Source organism: Mytilus edulis, chromosome 3 (genome assembly GCF_963676685.1).
Source record: "Mytilus edulis chromosome 3, xbMytEdul2.2, whole genome shotgun sequence".
Taxonomy (NCBI): domain Eukaryota; kingdom Metazoa; phylum Mollusca; class Bivalvia; order Mytilida; family Mytilidae; genus Mytilus; species Mytilus edulis.
The window spans coordinates 12,080,462-12,107,045 of NC_092346.1; the positions used below are offsets into that span (position 1 = coordinate 12,080,462).

Below are 26,584 nucleotides of genomic sequence, written 5' to 3' on the forward strand. Positions count from 1 at the left end.
GCAGTACATGTACCTGTATATCATTTAAATATTGACAAAATAAAAGATTTTCGTTATAAAGTTTATGTATGAACTTGTATAGGCTTTTTATTTGAAATATTGTTTTCATTTTTTATTCCATTTGAAGTTTTATAAGACTTTAAAAATCTGTTAAAGAAGAAATATACATATGTATGTAAATACGGTAAAAACTGCTTATTCGCAAAAAAAAAACAATATTTGGACTTTTTCGTAAATTTTTATTTTCCCCGCGTTTTTCCGTTAACACTTTCTTGCAGTAAGCCTACACTATGACGTTAGGGTACAGTAACGTCATAATACATAGCCAGTCTAGATGGAAAAACATGCCTTGGCACTGAACGTATATTTTTACGATTTTGCCGTGGCATTGAAAAAATGAAAAAAAATGTACCATCCAAATTGCATTAGAATAGTTAATATGTTAAGTTTACAAAAGTTCTAAACGATGTTGGACTATATGAATGTTTTGTTGTCAACTCAATTGTTTCTATCTATCACTTGTTTTAGATCTTTTAGTTTCTTAAGTGCAACGTTTCTTTGCGAATTAGCTTGTTGCTTCTCTACTTTTAAATCATTGATTTCCTGTTTGTATTGCAACTTAGCATCTTTTTCTTCATTCAATTCTAACATCATATCATTGTGTTCTTTCTTCAGTCGTGCCATCTCAGCATTTTTTTCTTTCTCCAATTGTGCTATCCTAGCAATTTTTTCTTCATTCAGCTTCACCTCATTCTCCAAATTTGATATCTTAGCATCTTTATCCATCGCTAATTGTGCCATTTTCGAATCTTTTTCTTTCTGCAATTGTGCTAACCTATCATCATTTTCTTCAGTCAATATCTTGTCTTTCTCAAATTGTGCAATTTCAGCATCTTTTTCTGTGTTCGACTTTCTTTCTTTCTCCAAATCTTCATTTGCTGTTTTCAACTCTGCTTTCAATTTATCAATTTCTTCATTTAATCTTTTAATTTCACTTTGAAGTTTATCTCTATCTCCCACATTGCTTGTTATAATTTTTAGTCGATCCTCTAAAATCGCCTTTTGGTGTTGTAATTCCCTGATCTGGTAATTTTTATCGTCGATTATATTTTCCAACTTATTTACTTTCGCATTCATTTCTTTAAGTGCCTCCGAAACACCTACCTTAACTAGCTGCTTAAAAAACGGTTGAAGCTCTGGCCTAAAAATGGAAAGACGACCAATTAAATAATTTATATCTTTAATTTTCTATAATCTATCTATGCTGCTTTTTGAGACATCAATATCTATTTATTTGATAAAAAACAAATATTAAAATACGACACAATGTTTTATGACCAAGAAGTTGAAATATTGATGTTTTATTACAAAATATTGAATGAATGGTAACCCCAGCCCTGTTAATCGAAGCTGTCCGTCTCATGATCGTCTTAATATCTATCTTAGCAAAAGGTTACGATTTGTCTCAGCATGCACATCGACATTATCTTAGAACTACCTTAACAAGGACGTCCTTGATCAATTGTTTATAATTGGATAATCGGTACCAATTATAGTGCACTTGATGCGTAGTGACCCCTGCTACTGCACCACTCTCATTGTGGTAGAGAAAATACAAATGGGAGCGCACTCCGACAAATAATTTCTGCTCGAGACTCAAAAATATAAAAATCAAATGCTTGAAATACAACCTTCGAAGAATCGATAAATTAATTGAAAGCAACAGTAACATCCAACCGAACAAGAAATTAGAACTATACACGAGGAAGATACATTAAATAATTCAAAATGTTTAAACAGCAACCTTTATTTAAGAATATCTGAGTTGTCTTACCAGTACCGAACTATTGACTACTAGGCTAATGATAACCTCAGTTGACGATCAACAGTTCAGTACTAAGTGGTAGCGATAACACTAACAGCATTAATGTCACTACAACAGACTATTAATGACTCTTAATTGGTGTTCTTGGCCAAGAAAATACGGTATTTAAATTAACTTACGTTTCAAATAGATTTTGAATTCCATTTTGAGGATCGGCAGAATCTTCAAAGTCTGAAGCATTTATAGTACCTGTTGGAGAAAAAAAAATATTGTTCACATAATGCCGTAGCAATCAATGCATTAAAAATATCAAACTTAGGTAGGCCCTTGCATCAGGAATTCGGAGACCCTATAGGTACAACCTGTTTATCGGTCTTATCTGTCTAGTGTTTAAAAAAAGGATGAACAAAACGCCGCTGACATTTAGAACAGTTGTCCGATATGTGTTTTTGGAAATTGACACAATATTGAACGAAATCAAAGGCTTTTGTTACAAAATTACATTTTTTTTATAAATAATTTGTGTAATGCAACAATTCATTATGTCTCGATACGACTATGAAAGCTATAAGAATACTGACAATGCAGTTCCTCAAAGAGGCACTAGGTACGAGACATTTAAAAAAAAACACTTTTTTTTTGCTCAATCATTAAGTGAAAAAGGGAAATATTAATTTTCCTTTATCAGCCAGTATGTTTTAATTTTGTCAACATTAGTTAAGAGATATTGATAATAAATTATTCACTTGCAAGTGAATAATGAGACTTCATTAAATCCATATTCACGTGGAAATGAATTCAACCCCTTAGCTAGAGATGGATACTGCATACATTGTGCGTATTTAGTTATTTTGAGAAAAGAATGTCAACATTGAAAGTAAAACAAAGATACACAAAATTAATTCTTATAAGGTCAAAACGAGGATAACAATATATTTTCAATCTCTAAAAAGAAATTAAACATACATAGAAAATCCAATTGAACGGGTTCGCTATCTATTTATATTTATATCTATGTTTATATCGCTTAGATGATTATCGAATGTCTTCAGAAGTCAACTCGATAGTTAATTAGATGGCGTTTAGACTAAAATGCACACGACACAAAGATTCATGCCCTGTAATTTTTTATTTTAGACTTTTGATAATTTGGAGAAAAAATTTCCATTTTATTTATCAAATATGAGAATTTGAGTGAAATCGGTTAACATGTTTTTGACAGCTAGAGCCCCTTTAAGATATAAATGCTCGTCTTACTGAAATTTTAAGAAATGTTAATTCAATAAATAAAAGAAAATCATGTTAAAGTCAACATGAAAAGCTCTTTACATACAGATTTTTCGAGAGTGTTGCACGTAGTCCTTAGCATGGTACACTTTATCATAATCTACCTGTTCAGAACTATATTTTCTAGCCAACCACTGTCAATGAAAAGTAGAATGTAATATATTGTTTATGTGAATATAAGTCGAAAGTTTTATCTGTTCAGGTAAAAACAATAAAGGGAAATATTTGAATGTCAATTTACCGGTAAAATGTCTATTTTTTGTCGAGCCTGCAACTTTTGTTGCAGAAAGCTCGACATAGGGATATTGATTCGGCAGCGGCGGCGGCGGCGGTGTTAGCTAACTTCATAAAAGGTTTATATTTTAGAAGGTGAAAGACCTGGATGCTTCATACTTTGTATATAGATGCCTCATGTTTCGAAGTTTCCGTCAGTCACATGTCCAATGTCCTTGTCTTCATTTTCATGGTTCAGTGACCACTTGAAAAAAAAGTTCAAAATGTTTGTAATGTTGAATTCTCTCTTATTATAAGTAATAGGATAACTATATATGGTATGTGACGTACCTTGCAAGGTCCTCATACCCGTCAGACAGTTTTCACTTGACCTCGACCTCATTTCATGGATCAGTGAACAAGGTTAAGTTTTGGTGGTCAAGTCCATATCTCAGATACTATAAGTAATAGGGCTAGTATATTTGGTGTATGGAAGGACTGGAAGGTGTACATGTCCAACTGGCAGGTGTCATCTGACCTTGACCTAATTTTCATGGTTCAGTGGTTATAGTTATGTTTTTGTGTTTTGGTCTGTTTTTCTCATACTTTATGCAATAGGTCTACTATATTTGTTGTATGCAATGGTTGTAAGGTGTACATGTCTAGCGGGCAGATGTCATCTGAGCTTGACCTCATTTTCATGGATGGTTCAGTGGTCAAAGTTAAATTTTTAAGTTTTGGTCTTTTTATCTAATATTATATGCCAAAGATCAACTATATTTGGTGTATGGAAATACATTATGATCTATATGTCAGTCCCGCAGGTTTTATTTGACCATGACCTCAATTGCACGGTTCATTGCACAGTGTTAAGTTTTTGTGTGTTGGTCTATTTTTCTTAAACTATAAGTAACAGGTCAACTATATTTGTTGTATGGAAGCTTTGTTAGCTGTACATGTCTGCCTGGCATGGTTCATCTGACCTTGACCTCATTTTCATGGTTCATTGGTCTTTGTTTAGCTATCTTGGTTAATGTTAAGTTTATGTGACAGTTGTAATCAAGCTTTATACTTAGGACTATCAACATAATATCAGTGATTAGTAAAGAAGGCGAGACATTTCAGTGTGTGCACTCTTGTTTAAAGAATGTAAACATCAATTGTTCTCGGTTTTCGCATATGCATTTCGAGTTTTTCTATGTGTATTTGCTTGACATATTTAAGTAAAATGTTTAATTTGAAAACGCTTAGTTAATTCAGACATACTAAGATGATACACTCGACGTCGTTTGAACAAATATAGTTATGCAAACATTTAATTCCCAAACAGTGATGTTATATTTGTTATTCTCATAGGATTTTGTCTAATGCTTAGTCCGTTTCTGTGTGTGTTACATTTAAATGTTGTGTCGTTGTTCTCCCCTTATAATTAATGCGTTTCTCTCAGTTTCAGTTTGTTACCCCGATTTTGTGTTTTGTCCATGGATTTATGAGTTTTGAACAGCGGTATACTACTGTTGCCTTTATTTAAGTACGATTTGAAATGATTGTGTCTGTTAGAAATATGTGATACCTTCACCAAAGTGAAGATTTTTTCAGTAAACTTTGATAACTATTATGACATTTAAGTTTATTGTTCAAGCTTCATTACACAAGGTTTGTAAGAAATAAAGGCAACAGTAGTTCGTGAATCGATAGAGAAAAAAACAAAACTGAGTGAAACACATCAAATATAAGAGTACGACGACACAACAGAAACACGACTTTATAATAAAAAAAAAACCCACAGAAACGAACTATAATATAACAATGGCCATTTTTCTGACCAGGTAAAGGGCATTTTAAAAAAGAAATGGTGGGTTTAACTTGATTTTGTGGCATGCCAAACCTCCCACTTTAATGGCAATGTTAATTATAACATTAAACTGACAACATTACATGACAGGACTACAATACAAATAAATGGGAGAAAATATAGGACAGAGAAACAAACAAATAATAGCCAACAAAAGGTATCAGGTTAAAATTTAATACGCCAGACGTGCGTTACGTCCACACACGACTAATCAGTGACGCTCGGATGAAAAAAGTTTGAAAGCTAAACCAAGTACAAAGTTGAAGAGTACTGAGGATCAAAAGTTCCAAAAAGTTGTGACCAATACAGCCAGGGTTATCCGCCTACGACATGAACTTCCTAATTATTTAGAATAATTCATACTTTTGCAAACTGTAAATTTTTATAAAATTACTATATAATAGATATACATGATTAAACTAAAGTGGTGACTAGCTACAGAATGAAAACGGATATATTACAACAATACACAGCCGTGTTAGCCATAGCCAGTGAAACGCACACAGTGACGTCACATTTGAATTTCTAAAACGAGTTCCCAAAATTAAGAAAGCCTTTGGATGGAATTCAATATTAGATTTGTATGACTTATCTAACATGTATTAATAACATTGAAAATTACAATACTAATTAATATCAAATTGTAGAAGAAATTAGTTAATTAATTGCATTATCTAGCTATGTCAGTATTTCTTCTGAATCAAACTGTAAACCAAATATATCGTGTAAATTTCGTTGATCAAAGCTGAAATCTAATAAATGAACAGGATGTTTAATTATCTTTACCATAACACACGAATACAACAGAACAAATAAGATTTACAACTACAAACGTTGAGACATTTGACAAAATCCGTTGACGATAACAAATATAATACAAACTAAATAAATGAATTTGGGGTGGAAAAGTACCGTTACACGTCTAATAGCAATACGAATTACACTCAGCAAAGCATTCACAATCGGGAATAAGTCACGTTCGGTAATAAAAAGATCAGACGACGTAATGACAAACCACAATCTAACACGTGGTAAAAATGTCCATAGTTTGGACAAATAAACATCGTATGGATCAGCTAATTCGTGATGGTGTCCGTAAAATATACGGAGTCTCGTTTGTAATCTGTCTGTAAAACAGTAGATTAAAAAAATATAAGTGCTTATAATGCTGAAATGACAAAGTTCCACAACGCATCATTTGTCAAATATTTTAAATTGCTCATCTTTAGTATATGAATATAATATAATTCTACAGGATATGGAAACTCTGGCTTGACAAGTGTAGGAAAAATAAGCCGGGCAAACTTATTTTATAACTAAATGAAAAAAATCCACAATCCGTCTCATGTGGAAAATGTAGAGAAAATCAAAATCCTGACAATATGTAGGAAGACATTCACAAAACAACATTTCGAATGAATTGTATACGAAATTATATGACCTTTTGTATTTCTACATTAAGGGGAAAATGATAACATTAGATTAAAATAATTGCGAAGGACACCAAAATAAGGTCGGTTAAGGCTATTTCACGTTTTCGCGTTTTACCGTTTTCGATCTTTCTATTTTATAAGGCGAAAACGCGAAAAGGTAAAATCGCGATGTAAATTACGCGAAAACTTCTGGAGGAAGATCGAAAGGCTTCGATTAAGAAATCCAAATTATTCTATAAGGAAGTCAAGATTTATTCTGTTAGTATCTTGTTCTGATAACAATTATCGCTGGTATAAACAAAATTCAACACTTATTTTTATTTGATATTGCTTTAAGTATTATTCTAATTATACTGTATCATTTTTACGCACTGCTCTTGTTTCCTTATCCTTATCATTGAATTACTTGTTACTTTCATTTTTTATTATATTTTTCAGCTATTCATTGCAAATTCTTATAACTGTTGATTCTATCTGTAATGCTTTTTGTAATCCAATGTTTACTTATTCAGGGTTGTATCTCGTCTATATACCGGCTTTGGTGTAACTATAAGTTTTCCTTTCTTTGTACTATGAACATATATATTTTGTAAAAAAAAATATTTACGCTCTACATTTCAACTGTTTGCCTTACAACAAAATAATTTTACATTTACCTGTGTATATAATTGTCTTAGACAGCTTTTTGTTTAGGGTAATTGTTTTTTTTTTAATTCCGTAAAATTTCATAGCGGTATATACTACTGTTGACTTTATTTATTCACCCTTATGTTATTGATTTGTTTTTACATTGTATCATAGATCAAATGTATTCGTTCAGTATATGTTCCCTTGTGTAAATATGTCATTTGATTGCGGAAAGCCATTTCATTGATATTTTAAAGTGTGTCTTTCTATGTTGTGATCTTACACTATTGTTTCAGATACGAGTGAAGGTTTGTACCTATCAAAACTTTTGAACCCGTTGCATTTGTTTGCACATGTTCTAAGCAGGAATCAGTTGTTCATGAGTTGTCGATTGTTGATGTAGTTTCTAATAAGACAATAACAATCAAAACCAATGAGTAAACAAAGACACACAAAACCAAGGGACATTTACATCAACAGTTATAAATAATAGATAAGAAAAAACACGAACTCCACTAAAAACCGGGAGTGAAAACTGGTGCTCCGGAAGGGTAAGCATTTCCTGCACAGTATACGGCACCCGTCGTGTTATTTTTTTTGTTCAGTTCGGTAATGATGGAAAGTTATTATGACTGAGGAAGAAGTTTGTCTCGTTTCTAGTTTTTATATATAGATTAAACCGTTGATTTCCCGTTTGAATATTTTCACACTAGTCGTTTTGGGGACAAATATCTGTGCAAAAATGTTTTCACATTAAAACGCAACCCTTACTGGGAATTATCCCTCATTTTTGAAAGAAACAAGCCTTAGAAGTAAAAATCGGTGTGTTCCTCCAGAAGAGATAGTCAATGATTCTTGATTAGAAGATCGTCTTGGTAGGAATTAATGAGTACCGCTTAGTATGAAGATAAGACACCACAGTCTGAAAAATCCTGGTAAAACTACGGGAGCTATAGCAAGACTAAAAGTCAAAGCCTTAAAACTGTACACCTTGTCAGTTCAAACCAATCAGAGGAATTGACGAAACCTTAAAGACATAAAAATATGAAAATAAACGTCCATCGAACAATTTTGAAATGTGGGAGCACCAATACTGATTGAAAACAGAAAGATCTAGAACTGGTCTCATCTTCCAGTTGTTCGTCTTGGAAACCAAGAACAGCCGGGAATAAAACCCTAGATTAAATGGGGGATTTACCTCTCCAAACACACCCGTCTGAATAGGAATGTTCACTTCTTCGTGTAACAACTGATTGATTCGATAATATGTTGTATCCTTGATCTCTAGTTCGATGGGATAGATGCGTTCAACATAGTCACCAAATTTTGAATTATTAAGTAAAAGAACATCATCTTTATAGCGCAAAGTAGAGTTAAAGGATATTGCTAACTTCTTATCCTTCTTCCTAAGAAGTTGCTATATGAAGTCAGCCCCATAATAATTAAGAAACAAGTCGGCAAGAACAGGGGCACAATTGGTTCCCATAAGAATGCCAACATTCACCATAACAAATGGAGGAGCTTTATTCACATCCCTATGTAGCTGATCCAAGGAAACAGAGTGAAACAACGTATCATTAGACAGAGGGGAACTGACGGGTGTCTGCTGGAGAGATTTTTGAAGAATCTCCGGTCTCTTGGCAAAAGTAAAATTGGCCACAATGTCAAGAAGAAGGAGTTGAGACATTTCTAGACTTTTGTCTAACTGTAGAAGCATATAATTCATGTCTGAACATTCCTCCCCTTTATTTTTTCAAAGAGATCCAGTTGCCAACAAAAAGTGTTATGCTGTCTTTTGAACAAATGTAATAAAACAAATATCTAATACAAATTACTATTAGATAATAAGCATAATACAAATATAAATATAAATTTTCTATAAAGGAAGAACGTAATTCATCAAAAACAACTGTTATTTTCCTGACTTGGTACAGACATATTCTTGTGTAGGAAATGGTGGATTAAACCTTGTTTTTACAGCTAGCTAAACATCTAACTTGTATTACAGTCGCATCAAATTCAATAAATTGATAATAATGTGTGAATAAAAACAAACAGAAAATTGGTAAAAAAAGCACAAATTGTAAGAAGATTGAAGCTTTTGTTCAAATGGAGTGAACGAAACCGAAACTCTCCCTTACGTGACAGTTAATTCGATCTGAAAACTGTTTTTGTGAACTTTCACGAACTTTTTCAACTTCCTTTATGGTCAGTAACTGAATACTTAGATAAAATACTAAAAAAAAAATCTTCAGATCCAAAAATTATATTGTTTATGCATCGTACAATATGCATATTTAAATAAAAGTTATACCATGACGATGTTCTTCCACTTTATCAGCATATCCTTGTTTTAATTATAACAAGAAATCAATATGGCGTTCATAATCATATGGTACTCAATTGTATATATTTAACAGTTTTGTCGCCTTCGTGTATTAAAAATCGGGCATTAATTTCTATTCAGTGTTAATCTTCATTTGATATATAATATAGATTAACATATAATAATTTGATGAGATCTTAGAACGTTCTAAGATTCTGTAAAGACGAAACCTTAAAACATATGCCTACTTAAAAGCGTTTGTTTATTGACGTCGTATATGACGTTTACTAAGATTTTTTTTCATTGAAGATATTATCTTGATCTTTTGCATATGTACATGTATCGACAAAAGATAACAATACAATATATTTGATTACAAAGAAACCCTATAATCTTTATATTGATTTAAAGATTGTGTCAATTTTCATAGGCATACTTCTGTCGCTTTGTAAATAAAGGCAACAGTAGTACACGGCTGTTCGAAAGTAATAAATTGACTGAGATCAAACAAATCCGGGTTACATCTAAAACTGAGGTAAACACATCAACTATCAGAGGATAACAACGAAACAAAAGAAACACTGAAGTACAACAAAAAACCCAAAACACAATGCAACACACACAGAAAAGAACTATAACAACAGCGTGATAATATTTTCAATTAATCAATACTTCGCGCAGACTCAAAGATGAACATATGTGGTTTCTTACAATTTACCTCTCACGGAAATCCACATGTATTTCATCACCAAGTCAATTTCACTTTGTTAAAGATAAAAAAAAAAAGAAGAATTAATCTTATTCATCAAAGTTTGGCTACTGTTAAAATGATGTTGTTAATTCAGAAAGTATTTTTTTGGAAGGCCACTCAATATAGAGTTATTTTTCATGACACTTATGTAACTAAGGTAGCCAATATAGTTAAGGTCTTTGTCTTTGGTAACACAGAACTGACATATGATCATTCAGGATTTCCTCTTTGGTAACACAGAACTGACATATGATCATTCAGGATTTCCTCTTTGGTAACACAGAACTGACATATGATCATTCAGGATTTCCTCTTTGGTAACACAGAACTGACATATGATCATTCAGGATTTCCTCTTTGGTAACACAGAACTGACATATGATCATTCAGGATTTCCTCTTTGGTAAATTTCGTTGGGAAATATGTGGAGTTTCCAAGTGGATTGTCGATACTTCATGTATTTTTTAAGCAGTTTCTGTTATGTGATTTATCAACAATAGCGATATTATTCGGACTTTATCTGCGGAGGCAACAACATAGATGTCATGGCGGCCGGATAGGTACTAAGCAACATTTGAGTATTTTTAAAATGTAGCATGTTTTCATTGACCCATTCTGTTTGAATATTCAAATTTGTATGGCTGCCTTTGCCTGTTCAGAAAGAGTATCTACTTAAATGTCTTTTCTTTTTGGGTTTTATTCCATTGTCTGGCTAGATCTTCGACTGTCACCTTCGGTATTTTAGATGTTACTCATAATGATCAGATAATTATGTAGCCAGTCGGATTATATATGAATGAATAACTAACACAGGTGAATTTAGCAGGTTCGGACTTGAATTCGTAAATATCAGAATCCTGCAACGCATGTTTGTGGTTGCAAAATTAGTAGCAATTGCTTTGGTATATGCTAAAGACATGATAGTACAGATTGATCTTTCAAATAGGAAAGTATTTTAAAGTGATGTGATTTATGGTGATGAACGCTTCAGCTCGGAATGAAATTGTTTTATAACAACTTAGACAAGCTTCAAGAAAATCTAGAGGTTGCATGAATTATTTCATAAATATTATGTTCTTGTTAATTTAAGCATTATAGATCATGCTGCAGCGTTATTTTTATAATGAAACTCTAGAATACAAGGGACTAAACAGAAAATAAAATTATAAATAATTCGTACATTGCAAGACCATAATATTTGAATACGGAAAATTTATATATTTTGTCCAGTGGACCTTTTTCGAATATTTCTCAAAAAAGTACTTCAAGGACATTAATAATCAATTATCATAATTTGTACATATTTACAAATGTTACCAAAATAATTAACTTACCAGACATCGTTATTCTACTCTCGACTAACGTAGAAAGTATTTCTTAATAAAACGAAAGTTCAGTTTTATTCAGAGATATCATTATGTCAGAGATCACAATGACAAAATCTGTACAATAAGTTCATTTAATGGTAATGTATAAGAAGATAACTTGACACTCAAGGTATGACAGTACTAATCTTTAAATATGCACTTCTATGGAGGGGATTATTGCCATAATTCCATGAATGTTGATTTTATGTAAGTTCACTACTTTTATTTCATTCTGTCAGCTTCCATTTTGCTTTTCATAAATGGGATTACTTTGTATTGTTATTTGCATGTGAGTGGATATTTATGAGTTTGTGTTTTCCAATAAAGACTATAGTACAAAAATATTATCCTGTTTGCAGTGCATTACTGTTTGAGTTGAACATCTGTCATATCTGCAGAGGTAAATACGTTAGATATACTTACTTGATGTGTGATGAGATGATTGAAGCTGTTAGTTTTCTCCTTGATAATATTTATGTACGTTTCGACAACAAAGTTTATGGGCATTATGTGGGTATTCATATAGGTACTAATTGTGCCCCTTAAATATCAAACTTGTTTTTATAAATCACAGTTTATGACCAAACTTAGTAAAAACCTTTACTAAATCTTCCATCATGATAGATATGTTGATTTGGTTTTGAAGATTGGTTGTACCTATAGAAAACTTATTTCAAACGGAATATCACATCCTCATTTTTACGGAAATGTTGTTTACCGTGGCCAGAAATTTAGAAACGATCTTGGTTAACTTGTCAATCCTTTAGATAAACTTATTCTAAAAGGTTTCCAATTCAACAGTGTAATTAGATCATTGAATTTTGTTTTTATTGGTATTAATATTGATTTTGTTATCAATATATTAAATGCAAACTAAATATCATTGTTATATAGATATATACATTCATGGATCTACAATCTGTCAATACCCGTACCTTGGCATATTGCACAAGGTCATGCTTTTCTCTGACTTTTTATGACATCTTTACACTAAATCCATTGGATGTTGGATGTGCATTGATTGACAACTAAGTCATAGAGGCATGCATTTTTTATTGATGTTGATGCCTTTGAACTAGCTATCAGATCTCAGATCTGTATACTTATTGTTTTTCTGTTGTTGGGATGTACAAGTACCCGGCCACGTCTACTCTGTGTAGTATTTCTATTTGTATCCTTTTGATGAGTTATGACTTTTTCTACTGATTTATATAGTTCTTTCTTATGTTGTACTGTTACACTTCGGTCTCAGGTTAGGGGAGGATTGGGATCCCGCTAATATGTTAACCCCGCCACATTCTGTATGTATGTGCCTGTCCAAAGTCAGGAGCCCGTAATTCAGTGGTTGTTGTTTTGTTGATGTGTTACATATTTGTGTTTCGTTCATAAACTAGGCCGTTAGTTAATTCGTTTAAATTGTTTTACATTTTTCATTTCTTTTTATATTCCCATTTATCATTTCGGGACCTTTTATCGCTGACTATGCGGTATGAGATTTGCTCATTGTTGAAGGCCATATGATGATTTATATTTGTTAATGTCTGTGGCATTTGGTCTTTTGGGTAGAGTTGTATCATCGGAAATCATGCCACATCTTTTATGTTTACAGAAGTAAAAGCCTCAAACATTTCAAATAATCTGTAAAAAAAGTTGTCATAAAGTATATCCGAAAAAATCTATATAAGATCAGTTAATTGTTTTTAAGTTGTTCAATATTGATGAAGAGTAGCTTGAATGTACGGAAACAGGTGATAGTTACTATATTGTATTCATTTTTTATTTAACACTTGCTATTTTTCTGACAAATTTTGCACCCTGCTTATCAAAAAGTCTCTTATCTATAAAAAAAAAATGGCAAAATTTAAACCTCGTAAATTAAAACGAATTGAAAACAACTGTCATTTTCCTGACTTGGTATAGTTTTTTTCGCATGTAGAAAATTGTGGATTACACCTGCTTTTATAGCTGGCTATACCTCTCACTTGTATGCATATGACAGTCGCATACAACTTATTGACAATTAACTCATCCTACAAATAAAACTTTTATATCATACAGGGTATAATACATTAAGAGTGTTTATTTTATCAAGATATTGATTTTCTTTCAATTTTCTATTCAACTTGCCAGTTTTTGGCGAGTGTGACACTTATGTATGACATTCTTTGATAAGACCACGCGGGTGAATGTTTGCACTTGTTGTTTAAATAAAAAATCAAAGGATACAGGTGACAGTTTTATTCATTTTTTATTTAACATTTGCTCTTTTTCAGTTAGTTCTATATCTATTTCAAAATCTAGATAAATATCTTTGTTATCATGGTCTTTGTTTTGACACATTGAACTCAACAGTCCAATGAAAGCTCCACATAGTAGAAGTACACCTAAAATTATATTGGAAAAACTAAATAATTGTAAAAATAGTACATCAATCCTTGTAATTCAAACTGGCTAATGGTTTTTACTCTTGAAAAGTCAATATAAGAGGGTCTGTATGGGGTTTACAGAATAGTAATTATAAGCAATGAGTGCAGAATGAAGGTTAAAGAAAAGAGAAAAATTAGCAAATAAAAATAGAATACAGAATAATGGTTGGCTGAATATATAGAAAAGAGAAAATGTATAAACAGTTAAAGAAAAATCAAGACCCTCATCTAAGAACAGGTATTTTTGATTTTTGGTTCATTTATATTATTCGGAATTAAATGTGACATCCATTTTCAACGAACAAGTATACATTATGAATTATTAAGGGGCAAGCTGGAGCATGCCTCCGGTTGCAGGATGTTCTCGCTGGGTTGGCCTTGGCTGTTTTCTGCTCTTTGGTCAGGTTTTTGTTTCTCTTTGAAACATTCCCCGGTTCGTGAGGAAAAACGATTTGTTTTTACAGGCATTTGGGTCTTACGTGCACTATATTGGTAGGAGTGTATTGTTTCATAACCTATATGTCTTTCTTTTTCGTCTGATATTATTGTTTACAAACCTGCTGCTGTAAAAGAATCACCATATGTTCCACCAAAGTCAACAATAAATCCTACAATATAATGAAAGACTGAACACTTTTATTTGTATTTATTTGTTGTTGTGCTAAAAAGAAGTCAACCCAAAGGATTGATTTGGAAATAATATGGTCTACTCTGGACGTCTCCTGTCCGGCTGAAGAATCTTTGTAAAAGTGGAGAGACCATTTGGCTGGGTGTGATGTATAAATACACAGACACGTCGCTCTCTGCGTGTTTAAAATTATTGCTGAATGAATGTTGTTAGTTCAAATTTCTATCCCTTTCCCCACGCCTCCCTTTCGAAGTGTAAAAACTAACTGCCCATCCTTCATCCTGGTTCGACTAGTTCCTTGCACAAATTATTTTTAAAATTATTTAATTTGTATCAATTGTCAGTTTATTTGTTCTCGTTCTAAACTTATTGCCACTGCGTTGTCATTACACAATCAATAATCAATCAACCATAACATGACATTACATTTTGAATTTCTCTCACTTTTTGTTAACTTTTAGAGTTAATAAAGATTCATAAAATCACAAAAGGAATTCGTTTTATCATTCGATTTCACGATTTATCATATTGGTTCACGCTTTATGATCTGGATTTTCCAAATATAATTTTCATTTTAATCGTCTTTTCGGTATATCATTCAAAAATTGTAACGTTTAACAGTGTTTATTCTTGTCTTCAGTTGATTTGAATTTGATGTAATAAATTTTCGAAATCATTTTAATTTACGGAATGTATCTCCGTCATGAATAGCTGTAATTCTGTGTCCGGGTTTGCATTATCCAGAAATTTTAAAAGATGAAGAAATAATTACGAAGCATATTCAGGACCAAGGAAAACCCACATTTGTAAATATAAAATGGAAAGAGGAAATAGAAAAACAACTTGTTAATATTGAAAAGAACATAATATCTAATAGAGAAACAGATGCTCCAATAAAATACTCGGAAATAAAAAATGTTATTAGTAAGCTAAAAAAAGAAAAAGTGCCTGGGCCAGATACCATTATAAATGAAATAGTAAAATTTAGTAAAAATGTAAATATCAAAAGTATTGTTAAACTGTTTAACCTTATTTTGAATACAGGTATATTTACCCATCAAAATGGAAATACTCATACTTAATTTTATTGCATAAATCAGGAGTAAAAACTGATCCTAATAATTACAGGGGAATATCTCTGATAAGTTGCTTACCAAAATTGTTTAATGCTGTATTAAATGAAAGATTGATTAAACTGATGGAAAATACTATAAGTAATACTCAATTTGGCTTTAGAAAAAATCACAGAACCTCTGATAGTATATTTGTGCTTAAAGGGAAACTTCGCAAAAAAATCAAAAATTGATATTATGTTCATTCTGTATAAAAATGCTCAAATTCATAGATATTAAAGTTTTATTCCGCTAGATAAGCGATCACCATCGATTTTAAATTTAGAGTATCAATTCTCAGCGGTCAGCCATCTTGTGTTCTTTCCCGATTAATAAAAACGATATGTCTATAAACCACAAAGAAACAAAACTACAGTAACCGATGTAGTCGTAATTGCGTGTCGATATCTTGTCAATCGTATACGGTTGTTTTATCCGACTAACTAACTTGATACGGAAAATATTCTTATTTTTTTTTAAATTACCATGGTCTGTTGTTTTTAAACTGTTGATATTGGAATTAGGTGAAAAGTCAAAGTTGAAATCATAAATAAGTGTTCCGTGAAAATTGTTTCGAAAATCTAATTTGTTCATAATTCTTTAAAGTAATAAACTTTTTTCAAATATATTTTGATCTTCCCTCATCTGATCACCAGCATGGCTAAAGGTATTACTTCCAAAGGTATTGTGAGGGGTGTGAGGTGACACGTCCAGGTATTCAAGCGATTTCCTGTCGGGCTTGCAAGTTCATGCATCGTTTCACTTCTGCAGGTATTGATCAGTGTACACGGCTGATAACTTATAACTTATAACTTTCCATTTTGAACTATCAGATGTATAATATACAACTCTGTCTTACTTGTCATTACTAAACTCATACGCTTGTTTATAAATAACATTTCTGGTGTAAAGAAATATATTCATAAAAATATAAATAATATCCAAAAAATAAGATTTGATGAAATTAAAATCTATTTAAATATTTTTTCCAAGGGTGAATTTGGGAAAATGTAATAAATACTCATTGTCAATAGTGAAGGACAGATTGGAACAAACCAGAAATATTGATTTAAAAAAATGTACGCACTTGCCGACGATTCGTTTATACGACTGGATAGAAAGTTACGGAACTATAGCGCAATTTAAAATATATACATGTAAACATTGAACATAAGAAAAAAACATATATTTTGAATAAATAGGGGTAAAAGTGTTGTAAAAAGACTAGTCCACGTATGCCAACAGTATGTAATCATCGAATGTCGATATACTATTGTATACCAGAAGAAGAAGAGAACCAATTTGATTTAAATACAGGTCGATGTATAACTTTTGCTTTGGTTCATTGAAGCTGTGGACCTAGTAAAATCACAGATTTATATTTCAATAAGATTGTTCTCGAACAAAGGAAGGAATTCGTCATCAAAATTGTTATATATGCCACTGGACGAACACTAATTATCCCCAGGGGATGTGAATATTTCGCTGGGAAACTTTTGAGTATCAAAGTTTCAAATTAATTTCGGGATTTATTTTCTTTCTTGGTATTCAATAACAGAAAAAAGAATAAATTACTTGTCCGCTAAATAGGGGTATTCTTGTCAGATAAAAGACTTTTAGTTATATTTAAAAAATAGGGAAATATGACATTAAATTGGTTCTGTCTTTTTTTTAAACATCGTTAAAACACTGAGATGTGTGTCTAAGGTGAACGCCACAAGAACCCTGTAATACTAGTACGAGAGTATAGCATGTAAACATTCCTTCTCAATAATATGGTTGTATTGGAAATCTTTTCATACAGATTGACAACTCATTGTCCGATATGCATGTAATATTTGCCACATGACGCCCATAGTTCTTTCTACCATCATCATCTTATTCTTTGATATTGCTGTAAACATCGATGGTTCACACCCAAACAAAATGGGAGTAATGGACCTTCAGAGCTTCTCCGTGTTATACACTTGTGAAATATATCTGAGACGAAATTTCTGTATTGAAATGAATTTACATCTCACAAACAGGATTTTCAAATAACGATTTTGAGTAATCACCTTACAAACCAATATAAACGTATGGCAAGATATAACCATGAAGGGATTTAGTTTTTGTCAGACGCAAGAACTCATCACTATATCATAAACATAGACGTATATATATGCATACAGTTTCAAATATCAAGAACAAGCGGTCGATGTCGATAGTCCGTTTTCTAACTGTTCAGAGTTAGACATGTCACTTGTTCATTCTTGGAAGCCTTCATATTCCCCGTCTAACGATGGGGACTCTTTCTGATTGTGTTGACTATAAATGCTTGTATGGTAATTCTGTCGTTTATCTGTACAAGCGGTTGCATTTCCTCTCCTTTCCCAACAAACAAACGAACGAAACGCTACTAGTCTGCTTTCTCTGGAGCTCATCCTCAATGGCTCTTATACGTCAGGAAACTTACATGTATACTAATAATGATTGTTTCAAGAACAACGATGTATGGACGAACTATTCTAAATTCGTCAATATCAGTTATGCATGACTAAAATATAACTTTTATTACAACTACTGTATTACTTATTTGGATTAATGACGGCTATCATGTTCAACATTGCACAAATATTATCATAGAATTTAAAAAAAACAACCTCAAAAATCCTCAAAAGAAATAATGCCTTAGCTTAGATAATTGGTATTCTTTTCACAAAAAGTTCGTGTAAATGATTGTCAAATGAATTTAATTATGTAAGAATAAAATGTTAAAAAGAAACTAAAAAAAATCATGCATGTTGTATGTTGTATTTTTTTGTCAATTAAAAACTTTAAAATTGCAATAGTTTTATTAGCATTTAAACACAGCCAGATTTGAATACAAGTTAAGAAATTCCGGTAAAGTCAATGATATCAAACAGATGTACAATGGTATATCAAATTGGGTAATATTGCATTTAGTTTTTATTAAAGATTAAAACTACTATTGTTTGCTTCATATTTGAATCTTTACGCCAATTGCCGCTAAGAAAGTAATCAAAAATTGTTTCCTTTTATTTTATACACTTTCGGAATTACGAATCTGAATTTTATTTTCAATTAATTTACACAATTTAATTATTGTATCTTTATTCTCATCGTGTATTAAATCTTAGTGTATTAACATCGTGACAGCATACTCTTTCTAATCCTTTCTGTTTATCATTTCCAAATAACAACATTTATACCTGTGTACGCTTGAACTCACACCTGCGGCTAAATAGCTACAAGGTAAACGAATTGACCTCAAGCCGAGAAATATACAGTGACCTTTACAAAATAATATACACACTCTGCTCACACATTAGTTGCATTGAAATGATTATCAAAACAATAACGGTAAATAGAACTGAAATATTTTCAGTTCAATATCAGTAAAAATGTTCAATAAATATTTTATGAAAAAATTCTCAACTATAATTAATTAAATTTATTCAAAAACATTTACTAGAGATAATTTTATAGGAGTTTAATTCAATCAATACAAAACGGTATATGCATATTCATTTTCGTTCATTCTTATATTGTGGTTAATAACTACGACCATTCGTCAGCTGTGCGCTTTTAATTACGTATATTGTCGATAAGCTATAAGAGTTAAACAGATTTTATTTTTCCCCAGAATTCAATAAATCGGGCTAATACGTCACGACCCACTCGAGAATTCAACCAAAAAAGTTGCAAATACTTGATTTTCTCCGTTATTAGAAGGAATATAAATTTAAAACTTTGCAAATGTGTTTTTTATGTTAAGATGAACATAATTAGATGATAAGTAAAAAATCGCGGAATTTCCCTTTAAGTCTTTAATAAACAAGTACTTACACAAAAATAAAAATAAAATATATGCCTGCTTTGTAGATTTAAAAAAGGCTTTTGATTCTGTCTGGAGAAAAGCTTTACTTTATAAACTGTATAAGGCAGGAGCAGGGAAAAAAATATTTAATATTATTAAAGGACAGTATGAGGAAACAAAATCTGCCTTCAAGCATTAAGAGTGGCATTCAGAATATTTTGAAATCACACAAGGGGTTAAACAAGGGGATTCATTGAGTCCTACTTTATTTAATTTATTTATTAATGATTTAGATGCAGAGTTTTCAAATGAAAATAGCTGTCCATTAGAACTAATTGATACTAAAGTAGGATCTTTACAATTTGCTGATGACCTTTTAATATTATCTGAAAGTAAAGAAGGCCTACAAAATAGTCTGAACAACTTAGAAAAGTATTGTGAAAAATGGCAATTAACTTTAAATATTAATAAAACTAAAACAATGATTCTGCAGCAAAATAATAAAAAAGTGGAAACATCTTTATCAAAATATAAATATGAAAGTTTGTCAAATGTCTCTGAGTATTCATTTCTCGGAATTCTTGTGAAATCAAATGGAAACTTATTGCATAGCTCTGAAGAGCTTGTAAATAAAGCAAGGAAAGTGATGTTTGCCATTAAAACTTATACTGGTTCCTTAAATAATCTGCCAGTTAAAGTAGCTTGCAGTCTTTTTGATTCTATAGTTAAACCACTTATAATTCAGAAATAACTTATATGGATACTTATGTTACAAAATTTAGAGCAGAAAAACTTGCAAATATTTCCAAAACAAATATAGACCCCCTTAATTTTACTGATAAATCAAGTTTAGAAAAATTACATTTGTCTTTCTGTAAATATATCCTCGGAACAAGAAAATCTTCATCAAACATAGCTGTGAGAACAGAGCTAGGGAGATACCCACTAGAGATGCATATAAAAACTCAAAGTATACTTTACTTATCAAGATTACTAAATTCTGAAATTAATCCATTATTATACGAATCCTTTTTACTTTCTAAAAGTTTAGATAATTCAGGTTGCTATACCTGGTTTACATATGTTAAAAATATTTTGAAAGAGGTAAACATGGACGCATCCATTCTTGAGGGAAACAAAAGAAAAAATTACTCAAAGTTGTTAAAAAAAACCTTAAAACATCAATTCTTAAATTTCTACACAAATATATTTGAACAAAAATTTGAAAAAATAGATAAAAAAAGTAAATTGTATTTATATAAAAGTTTAAAGCAAAATTTAGAAATGGAAAACTACTTAAACTGTAAATCTTTTGAAAAGAGAAGTAACATAACAAAAATGAGAATTAGCGATGATCATCATAATTTAATGATAGAAAAAGGAAGACATTTAAAAATACCTAGAGAAAAAAGACTATGCACATCCTGTAATACAATGGAGGATGAAGCCCATTTTATTTTATACTGCAAAAAAATTGCTAAACTAAGAGATAACTTTATAGGAAATTTAATTAAACATATGCCAGATTTTATGTCCTGGCAAGAAAATGAAAAAATTAAATAAAATTATCTTCTTTGTCCATCAACCTCAAAAGAAGTAGAAAGCTTAGGGTCCTATTTTAAACAGGCATTAGAACTGAGGACAGGGGACTCTTGATTTATTTATATATCATATAGATAGATTGTTTTGCTTTTTTGCTTTTTTTTGTTTTCATGGTTTTGTTTGTTAAATGTATTTTGTGTATGTTTATATTATTTGTCACAAACTTATTGTTCAGAGTTTATATGACAATAAATATTTGAAATTGAAATTGAAATTATCTTTTTCGTCATATTGTGTTTAATCAGCTCATGTACATGTACATGTATTAGGTTTCCACTTTAAAATATTTGGCGTCGTGCATCACTGTAGAAACAGTAAGAAAAGAATATACTAGTATTCAACTGAGCGTAAAATCTGTCCATCATGAGATTTGAAATACTGAGGCGAAAAATACCAAAGGGACATTAAAATTCATAAGTGAAAAAACTGGCATGAAAAAGAAAGACTTTCAGACAGACTTATAATTGCTCAAAATAAAATTTCAAAATATAATTTTAGCTTTATAGTAACTTAACACATGACATGGGTAAAATCTCTTTGTTCTTACTGTGCTATAATCTGAATAATGCACAGCTAAGGTGTGCATTAACTACCTCAGATATACTGCACAGTTCAAATCTATTTTTACCTTTAGGGGCGTTTCCTGGAGTCTGAAAGGGGTGTGACATGTATTCTATAAAATTAAAAAATATCAACGATTGTAGCGAGACTAAAAACGTTTCGTTCTCCAATTCAAGGACGAACAGCCCCCCCCCCCCCCCCCCCCCAAAAAAAAACAACAACAAAAAAACAAAACAAAAACAAAACAAAACAAAACAAAACACACACACAAAAAAAAAAATAACGAATCCGCCATCTGACTTGAAGTTACAAAAAAGTTGATAAATTACACACTTTGTACAAACAGTAGTTTCAAAATAAGAAAAACATGATGGATTGATTGTTGATGCTTTAACGTCACGTTTTAGCGCCACATTTCAGCTATTTCGTGGCGCCCAGTTTTTATTGGTAGACGGAGCCGGAGTGCCCGGAGAAAACCACACACATTTGATAGGAAAACTGACAGTCCTAATCAATTAATATTGGAGTCGAAAACCCCAGCACGGGCGGAGTTTGCCCTCAAACCCTCAGTGTTGACTGTCTAGTGATTACTGTAGACGAACTACTGAGTTGGCAAACTAGGCCTCTGATGAAAAAAGAAAGGTTTCTCCTTCCTTTTTTATTATCTAAACTGGGACATGAAATATTTTATTTTATTTTGTGTACACAGTGAGTGTAAATCTTCACTCAGTGTTTCGAAGACAGAACAGATAATAACGATTTTTTGTAGTTTCTGCCAAAAAAGAAATCATGTACTTAAGAATATTCAAATAATTGAAATCTGATTTGAATAAGTTTTAGACTCAATGAATTTCATTACGATTTTTGGCATATTTATTCCTATAAAGGGACTATTTGGGTATCGAAATAAATTTGGGGTCGGGGAGGGGAGGGGGTTAAAGATTGGATAGCAAATCTTTGTTTCTGTTTATTTAACATTTTAAATTTATGTACTAAAATCTTCCTCGTTTCATTTTTCTCTAGGCATATCATTAAGGAAAGAAAAGCAATTAATCTTTACTCCATAACACCGATTTGAAAGTACAATATGTCAAAGTATTAATCGTCACTGATTGCAAGAACAAAAAAATACGAATAAATTTAACAGAAACGATAGAAAAAAATTACAATTAAATCGCAAATAATGTAAAAATTGAGGAAGAAGCCTAACTTTAAAAAAAAAATAATAATTTAAAACTTACCAACCTCTTACTACATAAAGGCTCATTTCCCCCTTTCTTTACTCTACAAGACATTTTATTCAGGAGCCGTGGATTGCGGAACATTGCTTGCATATTGCTAAAACGTTCACGTAAATTGATGGCGTCATGTGTTAAAACAGTTATTGGCCAATCAAATCGGTATATTGGATTTAATCTGCACGCTCGTGTGACCCTTTAACCCGAACTCCTACGTCGTTCGGGTTAATCAGGGTCACCCAAGCTGTGCAGATTAAATCCAATATACAGACTTGCTTGGTCAATAACTATAACATATTTTGCTCAAAATGAAATTAAAAGTGCATTTATTTTCATTATCATGACACCTAAGTAGGTACAATGTTAGTTACCTGCAAGAGGAGGTCCAAAAAGTGTCCCTAGCCCACAATAAAGCATTATATATCCAATGGCATGAGCAAATCTCTCTCTTCCGATGATGCAGATCACTATAGTGTTCAATACAATCCAACAACAACCGGAATAACAGCCAAGAATACTTGCATATATTACTTTAGCGTAGAACTCATAACGAAAGAAGGGGAAAATTATGGTACCAATGCCTAAAATCCCGAAGGTTCCGAAAAGCGTAATAGTTTCATCAATATCGTGACTATTGTTCGCCATGCCAAACAGTAACTTGCCTATAGCACTCCATATACCTGCCAGTGACATGAATAGAGATATTTCTGTTTTTGTTGAATTCGTCTGCAAACAGTATTTTGGAAAATGTAAATACAGAAGGAAGACGCTTATATCCGCTAAAAAAAGACATGAGCATATACACGACAGTGGTAAATTTCTCATAATGGATATATACGGCCTACAAGAATCATGAGATCTTTGTTTTTGAAGAGGTTTGTGTTCTTTTGATCTTTTTTCTATTTCTGATTCCCAGAAAGTTGAAGCACATACACAATACTGTAAAGAGAGACCTCCAAGAAGGATGAAATAGCCTGTTCTACCATAGGTCTCATAAATAAACTGGAAAATAGGAGTCAGCAGAAACGGACCTATGCCTGATCCTGATATAGCAAATCCACATGCTAGGTTTCGCTTTCGTTCAAAGTTGAATCCGAGAACAATGAGTCCAGAGTTATAACATATTCCTAGACCAGTCCCTTTAAAGAGATAAAAACATGGATTATGTAATATGTAAGCACTATCTAAAAAAAGGTATCCAAGATATCAGGCTTATCGCGTGTTTTTCTATGTTGTGATGTTATACTATTGTTTCAGAAAAAGGGAGAAGGTTTGGTACCATTTAAACGTTTAATCCCACTGCAAATGTTTGCACCTGTCTTAAGTCAGGAATCTGATGTACAGTACTTGTCGTTTGTTTATGTAATTTATACGTGTTTCTCGTTTCTCGTTTTATTGTATATAGATTAGACCGTTGGTTTTCCCGTTTGAATGGTTTTACACGAGCAATTTTGGGGCCCTTTATAGCTTGTTTTTCGGTGTGAGCCAAGACTCCGTGTTGAAGGCCGTACATTAACCTATAATGGTTTACTTTTATAAATTGTTATTTGGATGGAGAGTTGTCTCATTGGCACTCATACCAGGGATGGGGTAATTGAAAATGTAATGGTAATTAAGTGTAATGCATTACAATTTTCTTGTAATTGAATGTAATGTGTAATTGAGCATTTTTTTAATTACATGTAATGGTAATTTAATTAATTACATTGAAAAAAGCATGTAATGCTCAATTACTTTTGAATTACATTTCAATTACATGTACTTTTATGAGGTTAAAGATAAGGATTTGTGTTTAATAATATAAATTGTAAAATTATACTTGTTTTTCAAATATTGATATCACATACTTTTTTAATATATGAAGACTAATTTATACTGAAATTTTTATATTATTCATTTGACCTACAGATTTTTTTTTTAATAATTATTTGTTAATTATAATTTAAATAAATGTGAGGATCATTATATTATCGTGTTCAGTTTTTAAGGAAGATCTTTTAACTAAATAGATTGATAAGTAATTAATCACCTTGAAAACAAAAAAATGTGAAAAATCTTTCTTAGACAGTTCATTTAGAATTTCAAATCACTGCCCACAATCATTTTGTCAAATTAGTATACACAAAAGGATTATAGAAATAAAAATTAACAGCTATAAAATCAAACAGTAATTAATCAGATTAAAATGTCCAGGGGCAATGCCACTATTACATGTATTTTATCTAATGAGCAAAATATTGCTAATATTTAGACATTATACATTGTTTGTACAAAAATTTATTTTCAATATTGTGACACTTTTTGATATTTTTAAAGTAAAAAAATATATTTTTGATATAATTATAATAACTTTATGTATATCATGTTTATTTAAATGACTGCATTTCTAAGATGTCAAAACACCCTTAGATGTATTGGCAAGTTAAATAGGAACCAATTCCCTCTCCTTTCAATATGATGATCTTCTGATCATGGAACTTCAATGTTCTGATCAAGCAATATCTGTCACAGTAGCTCCTGTCGAAAGACTATTTAGAATTGCTGTCAAAGTGTTCAGACCAGAGAGATTCAGACTAAAAGACAAAGCATTAAAATAACTAATGATTATCAAATGCAACCCTTAAACTATGCTTACATGAATATTTTACACATGCATTATATATATATACATACATGTATAATATTGTTAAAAAATATCATGATGAAATGTAATGTGTAATTTAATTAATTACTTTAGTGAAGTAATTGTAATTTAATTAATTACATTTCAAAAACAGTGTAGTGTGTAATTGATGTAATTGATCATTTTTGCAATGTAATGTGTAATTTAATTAATTATCTCAGATGGTGCCATTAAAACAAAATACATATATGGTTTGGCGATATCTGGCCACAGCTTTTATTCATAATATGATAGATTCATACAATATATAATATATATATATAGATAGATAGACCATAGACCCATGTATATGTAGATAGATCTATGGTCGGTTACCCGAAGATAATATGGCAACCAGGTAGATAGATAGATGTGAAGATAGATATATATGAAAATGTAAAGATGCACCGTGGGATACACTGGTGCTTTAAATTTAGAAAACACCGTGGGATACACAAGTGTAGTCTGTATTATCCAAAAACCTAAAATTTCATAGTTAACATTAAGATTCTATGCAGCGAATTCTGCCATTTACGGGAATATATTTATGATGCTCAAAGTTCAAATAAAAGTCACTTTTCTCAACAGCAAACAAGTTAACATCATCAGTCAAATCTGTATCATCACTATCACCGACACAAACCTGAAAAATAAATACAAAAGAGCAGTATCTTGTTCAATAAAAAGGAGTGGGAGGGCGGGTTTTCAAGTTTACCGCTTACAAAATTTAAACAGCTTGCTTGCTGCGAGGAAATTCTAGAAAGGACTAAATGACGTCACAGAATATATCGTCACACATGTTGGGTAAATCTAAAACATAAAACACAATCCGTGAGTGGCCCCGGCGATAA

At 31.5% G+C, this 26,584-nt stretch overlaps 2 protein-coding genes across 2 annotated transcripts in view; both read right to left on the minus strand.

Annotated features, from left to right (window-relative positions):
- Positions 1 to 498: 498 nt before the first annotated feature.
- Positions 499 to 8,966, minus strand: LOC139515039 (tropomyosin-like). Its single transcript, XM_071304600.1, has 4 exons — positions 8,745 to 8,966; positions 3,159 to 3,246; positions 2,005 to 2,074; positions 499 to 1,201 (listed from the first exon to the last, which is right to left on the minus strand). Exons 1-4 carry the CDS (start codon positions 8,964 to 8,966, stop codon positions 499 to 501), a joined length of 1,083 nt encoding a protein of 360 aa, XP_071160701.1.
- Positions 8,967 to 13,909: 4,943 nt separating this feature from the next.
- Positions 13,910 to 26,584, minus strand: part of LOC139515826 (monocarboxylate transporter 12-like) — a 25,598-nt gene continuing 12,923 nt past the window's right edge. The window contains exons 3-5 of the mRNA XM_071305538.1: positions 23,443 to 24,210; positions 14,668 to 14,718; positions 13,910 to 14,068 (exon numbers count right to left, since the gene is read on the minus strand). Coding sequence (XP_071161639.1) covers positions 13,926 to 14,068; positions 14,668 to 14,718; positions 23,443 to 24,210 — 962 coding nt within the window. The 3' untranslated portion in view covers positions 13,910 to 13,925. The remainder of the gene's footprint in view (positions 14,069 to 14,667; positions 14,719 to 23,442; positions 24,211 to 26,584) is intronic.

Bases quoted from the DNA above. Each gene is read 5' to 3' on its own strand.
- LOC139515039 (XM_071304600.1), bottom strand. From the start codon at position 8,966: ATGAATTATATGCTTCTACAGTTAGACAAAAGTCTAGAAATGTCTCAA. The intron at 3,247-8,744 runs GTGAATGTTGGC...TTTCATTGACAG, and splicing joins AAGCTCCTCCATTTGTTATG to TGGTTGGCTAGAAAATATAG. The intron at 2,075-3,158 runs GTATGTAAAGAG...TTTCTCCAACAG, and splicing joins GCAACACTCTCGAAAAATCT to GTACTATAAATGCTTCAGAC.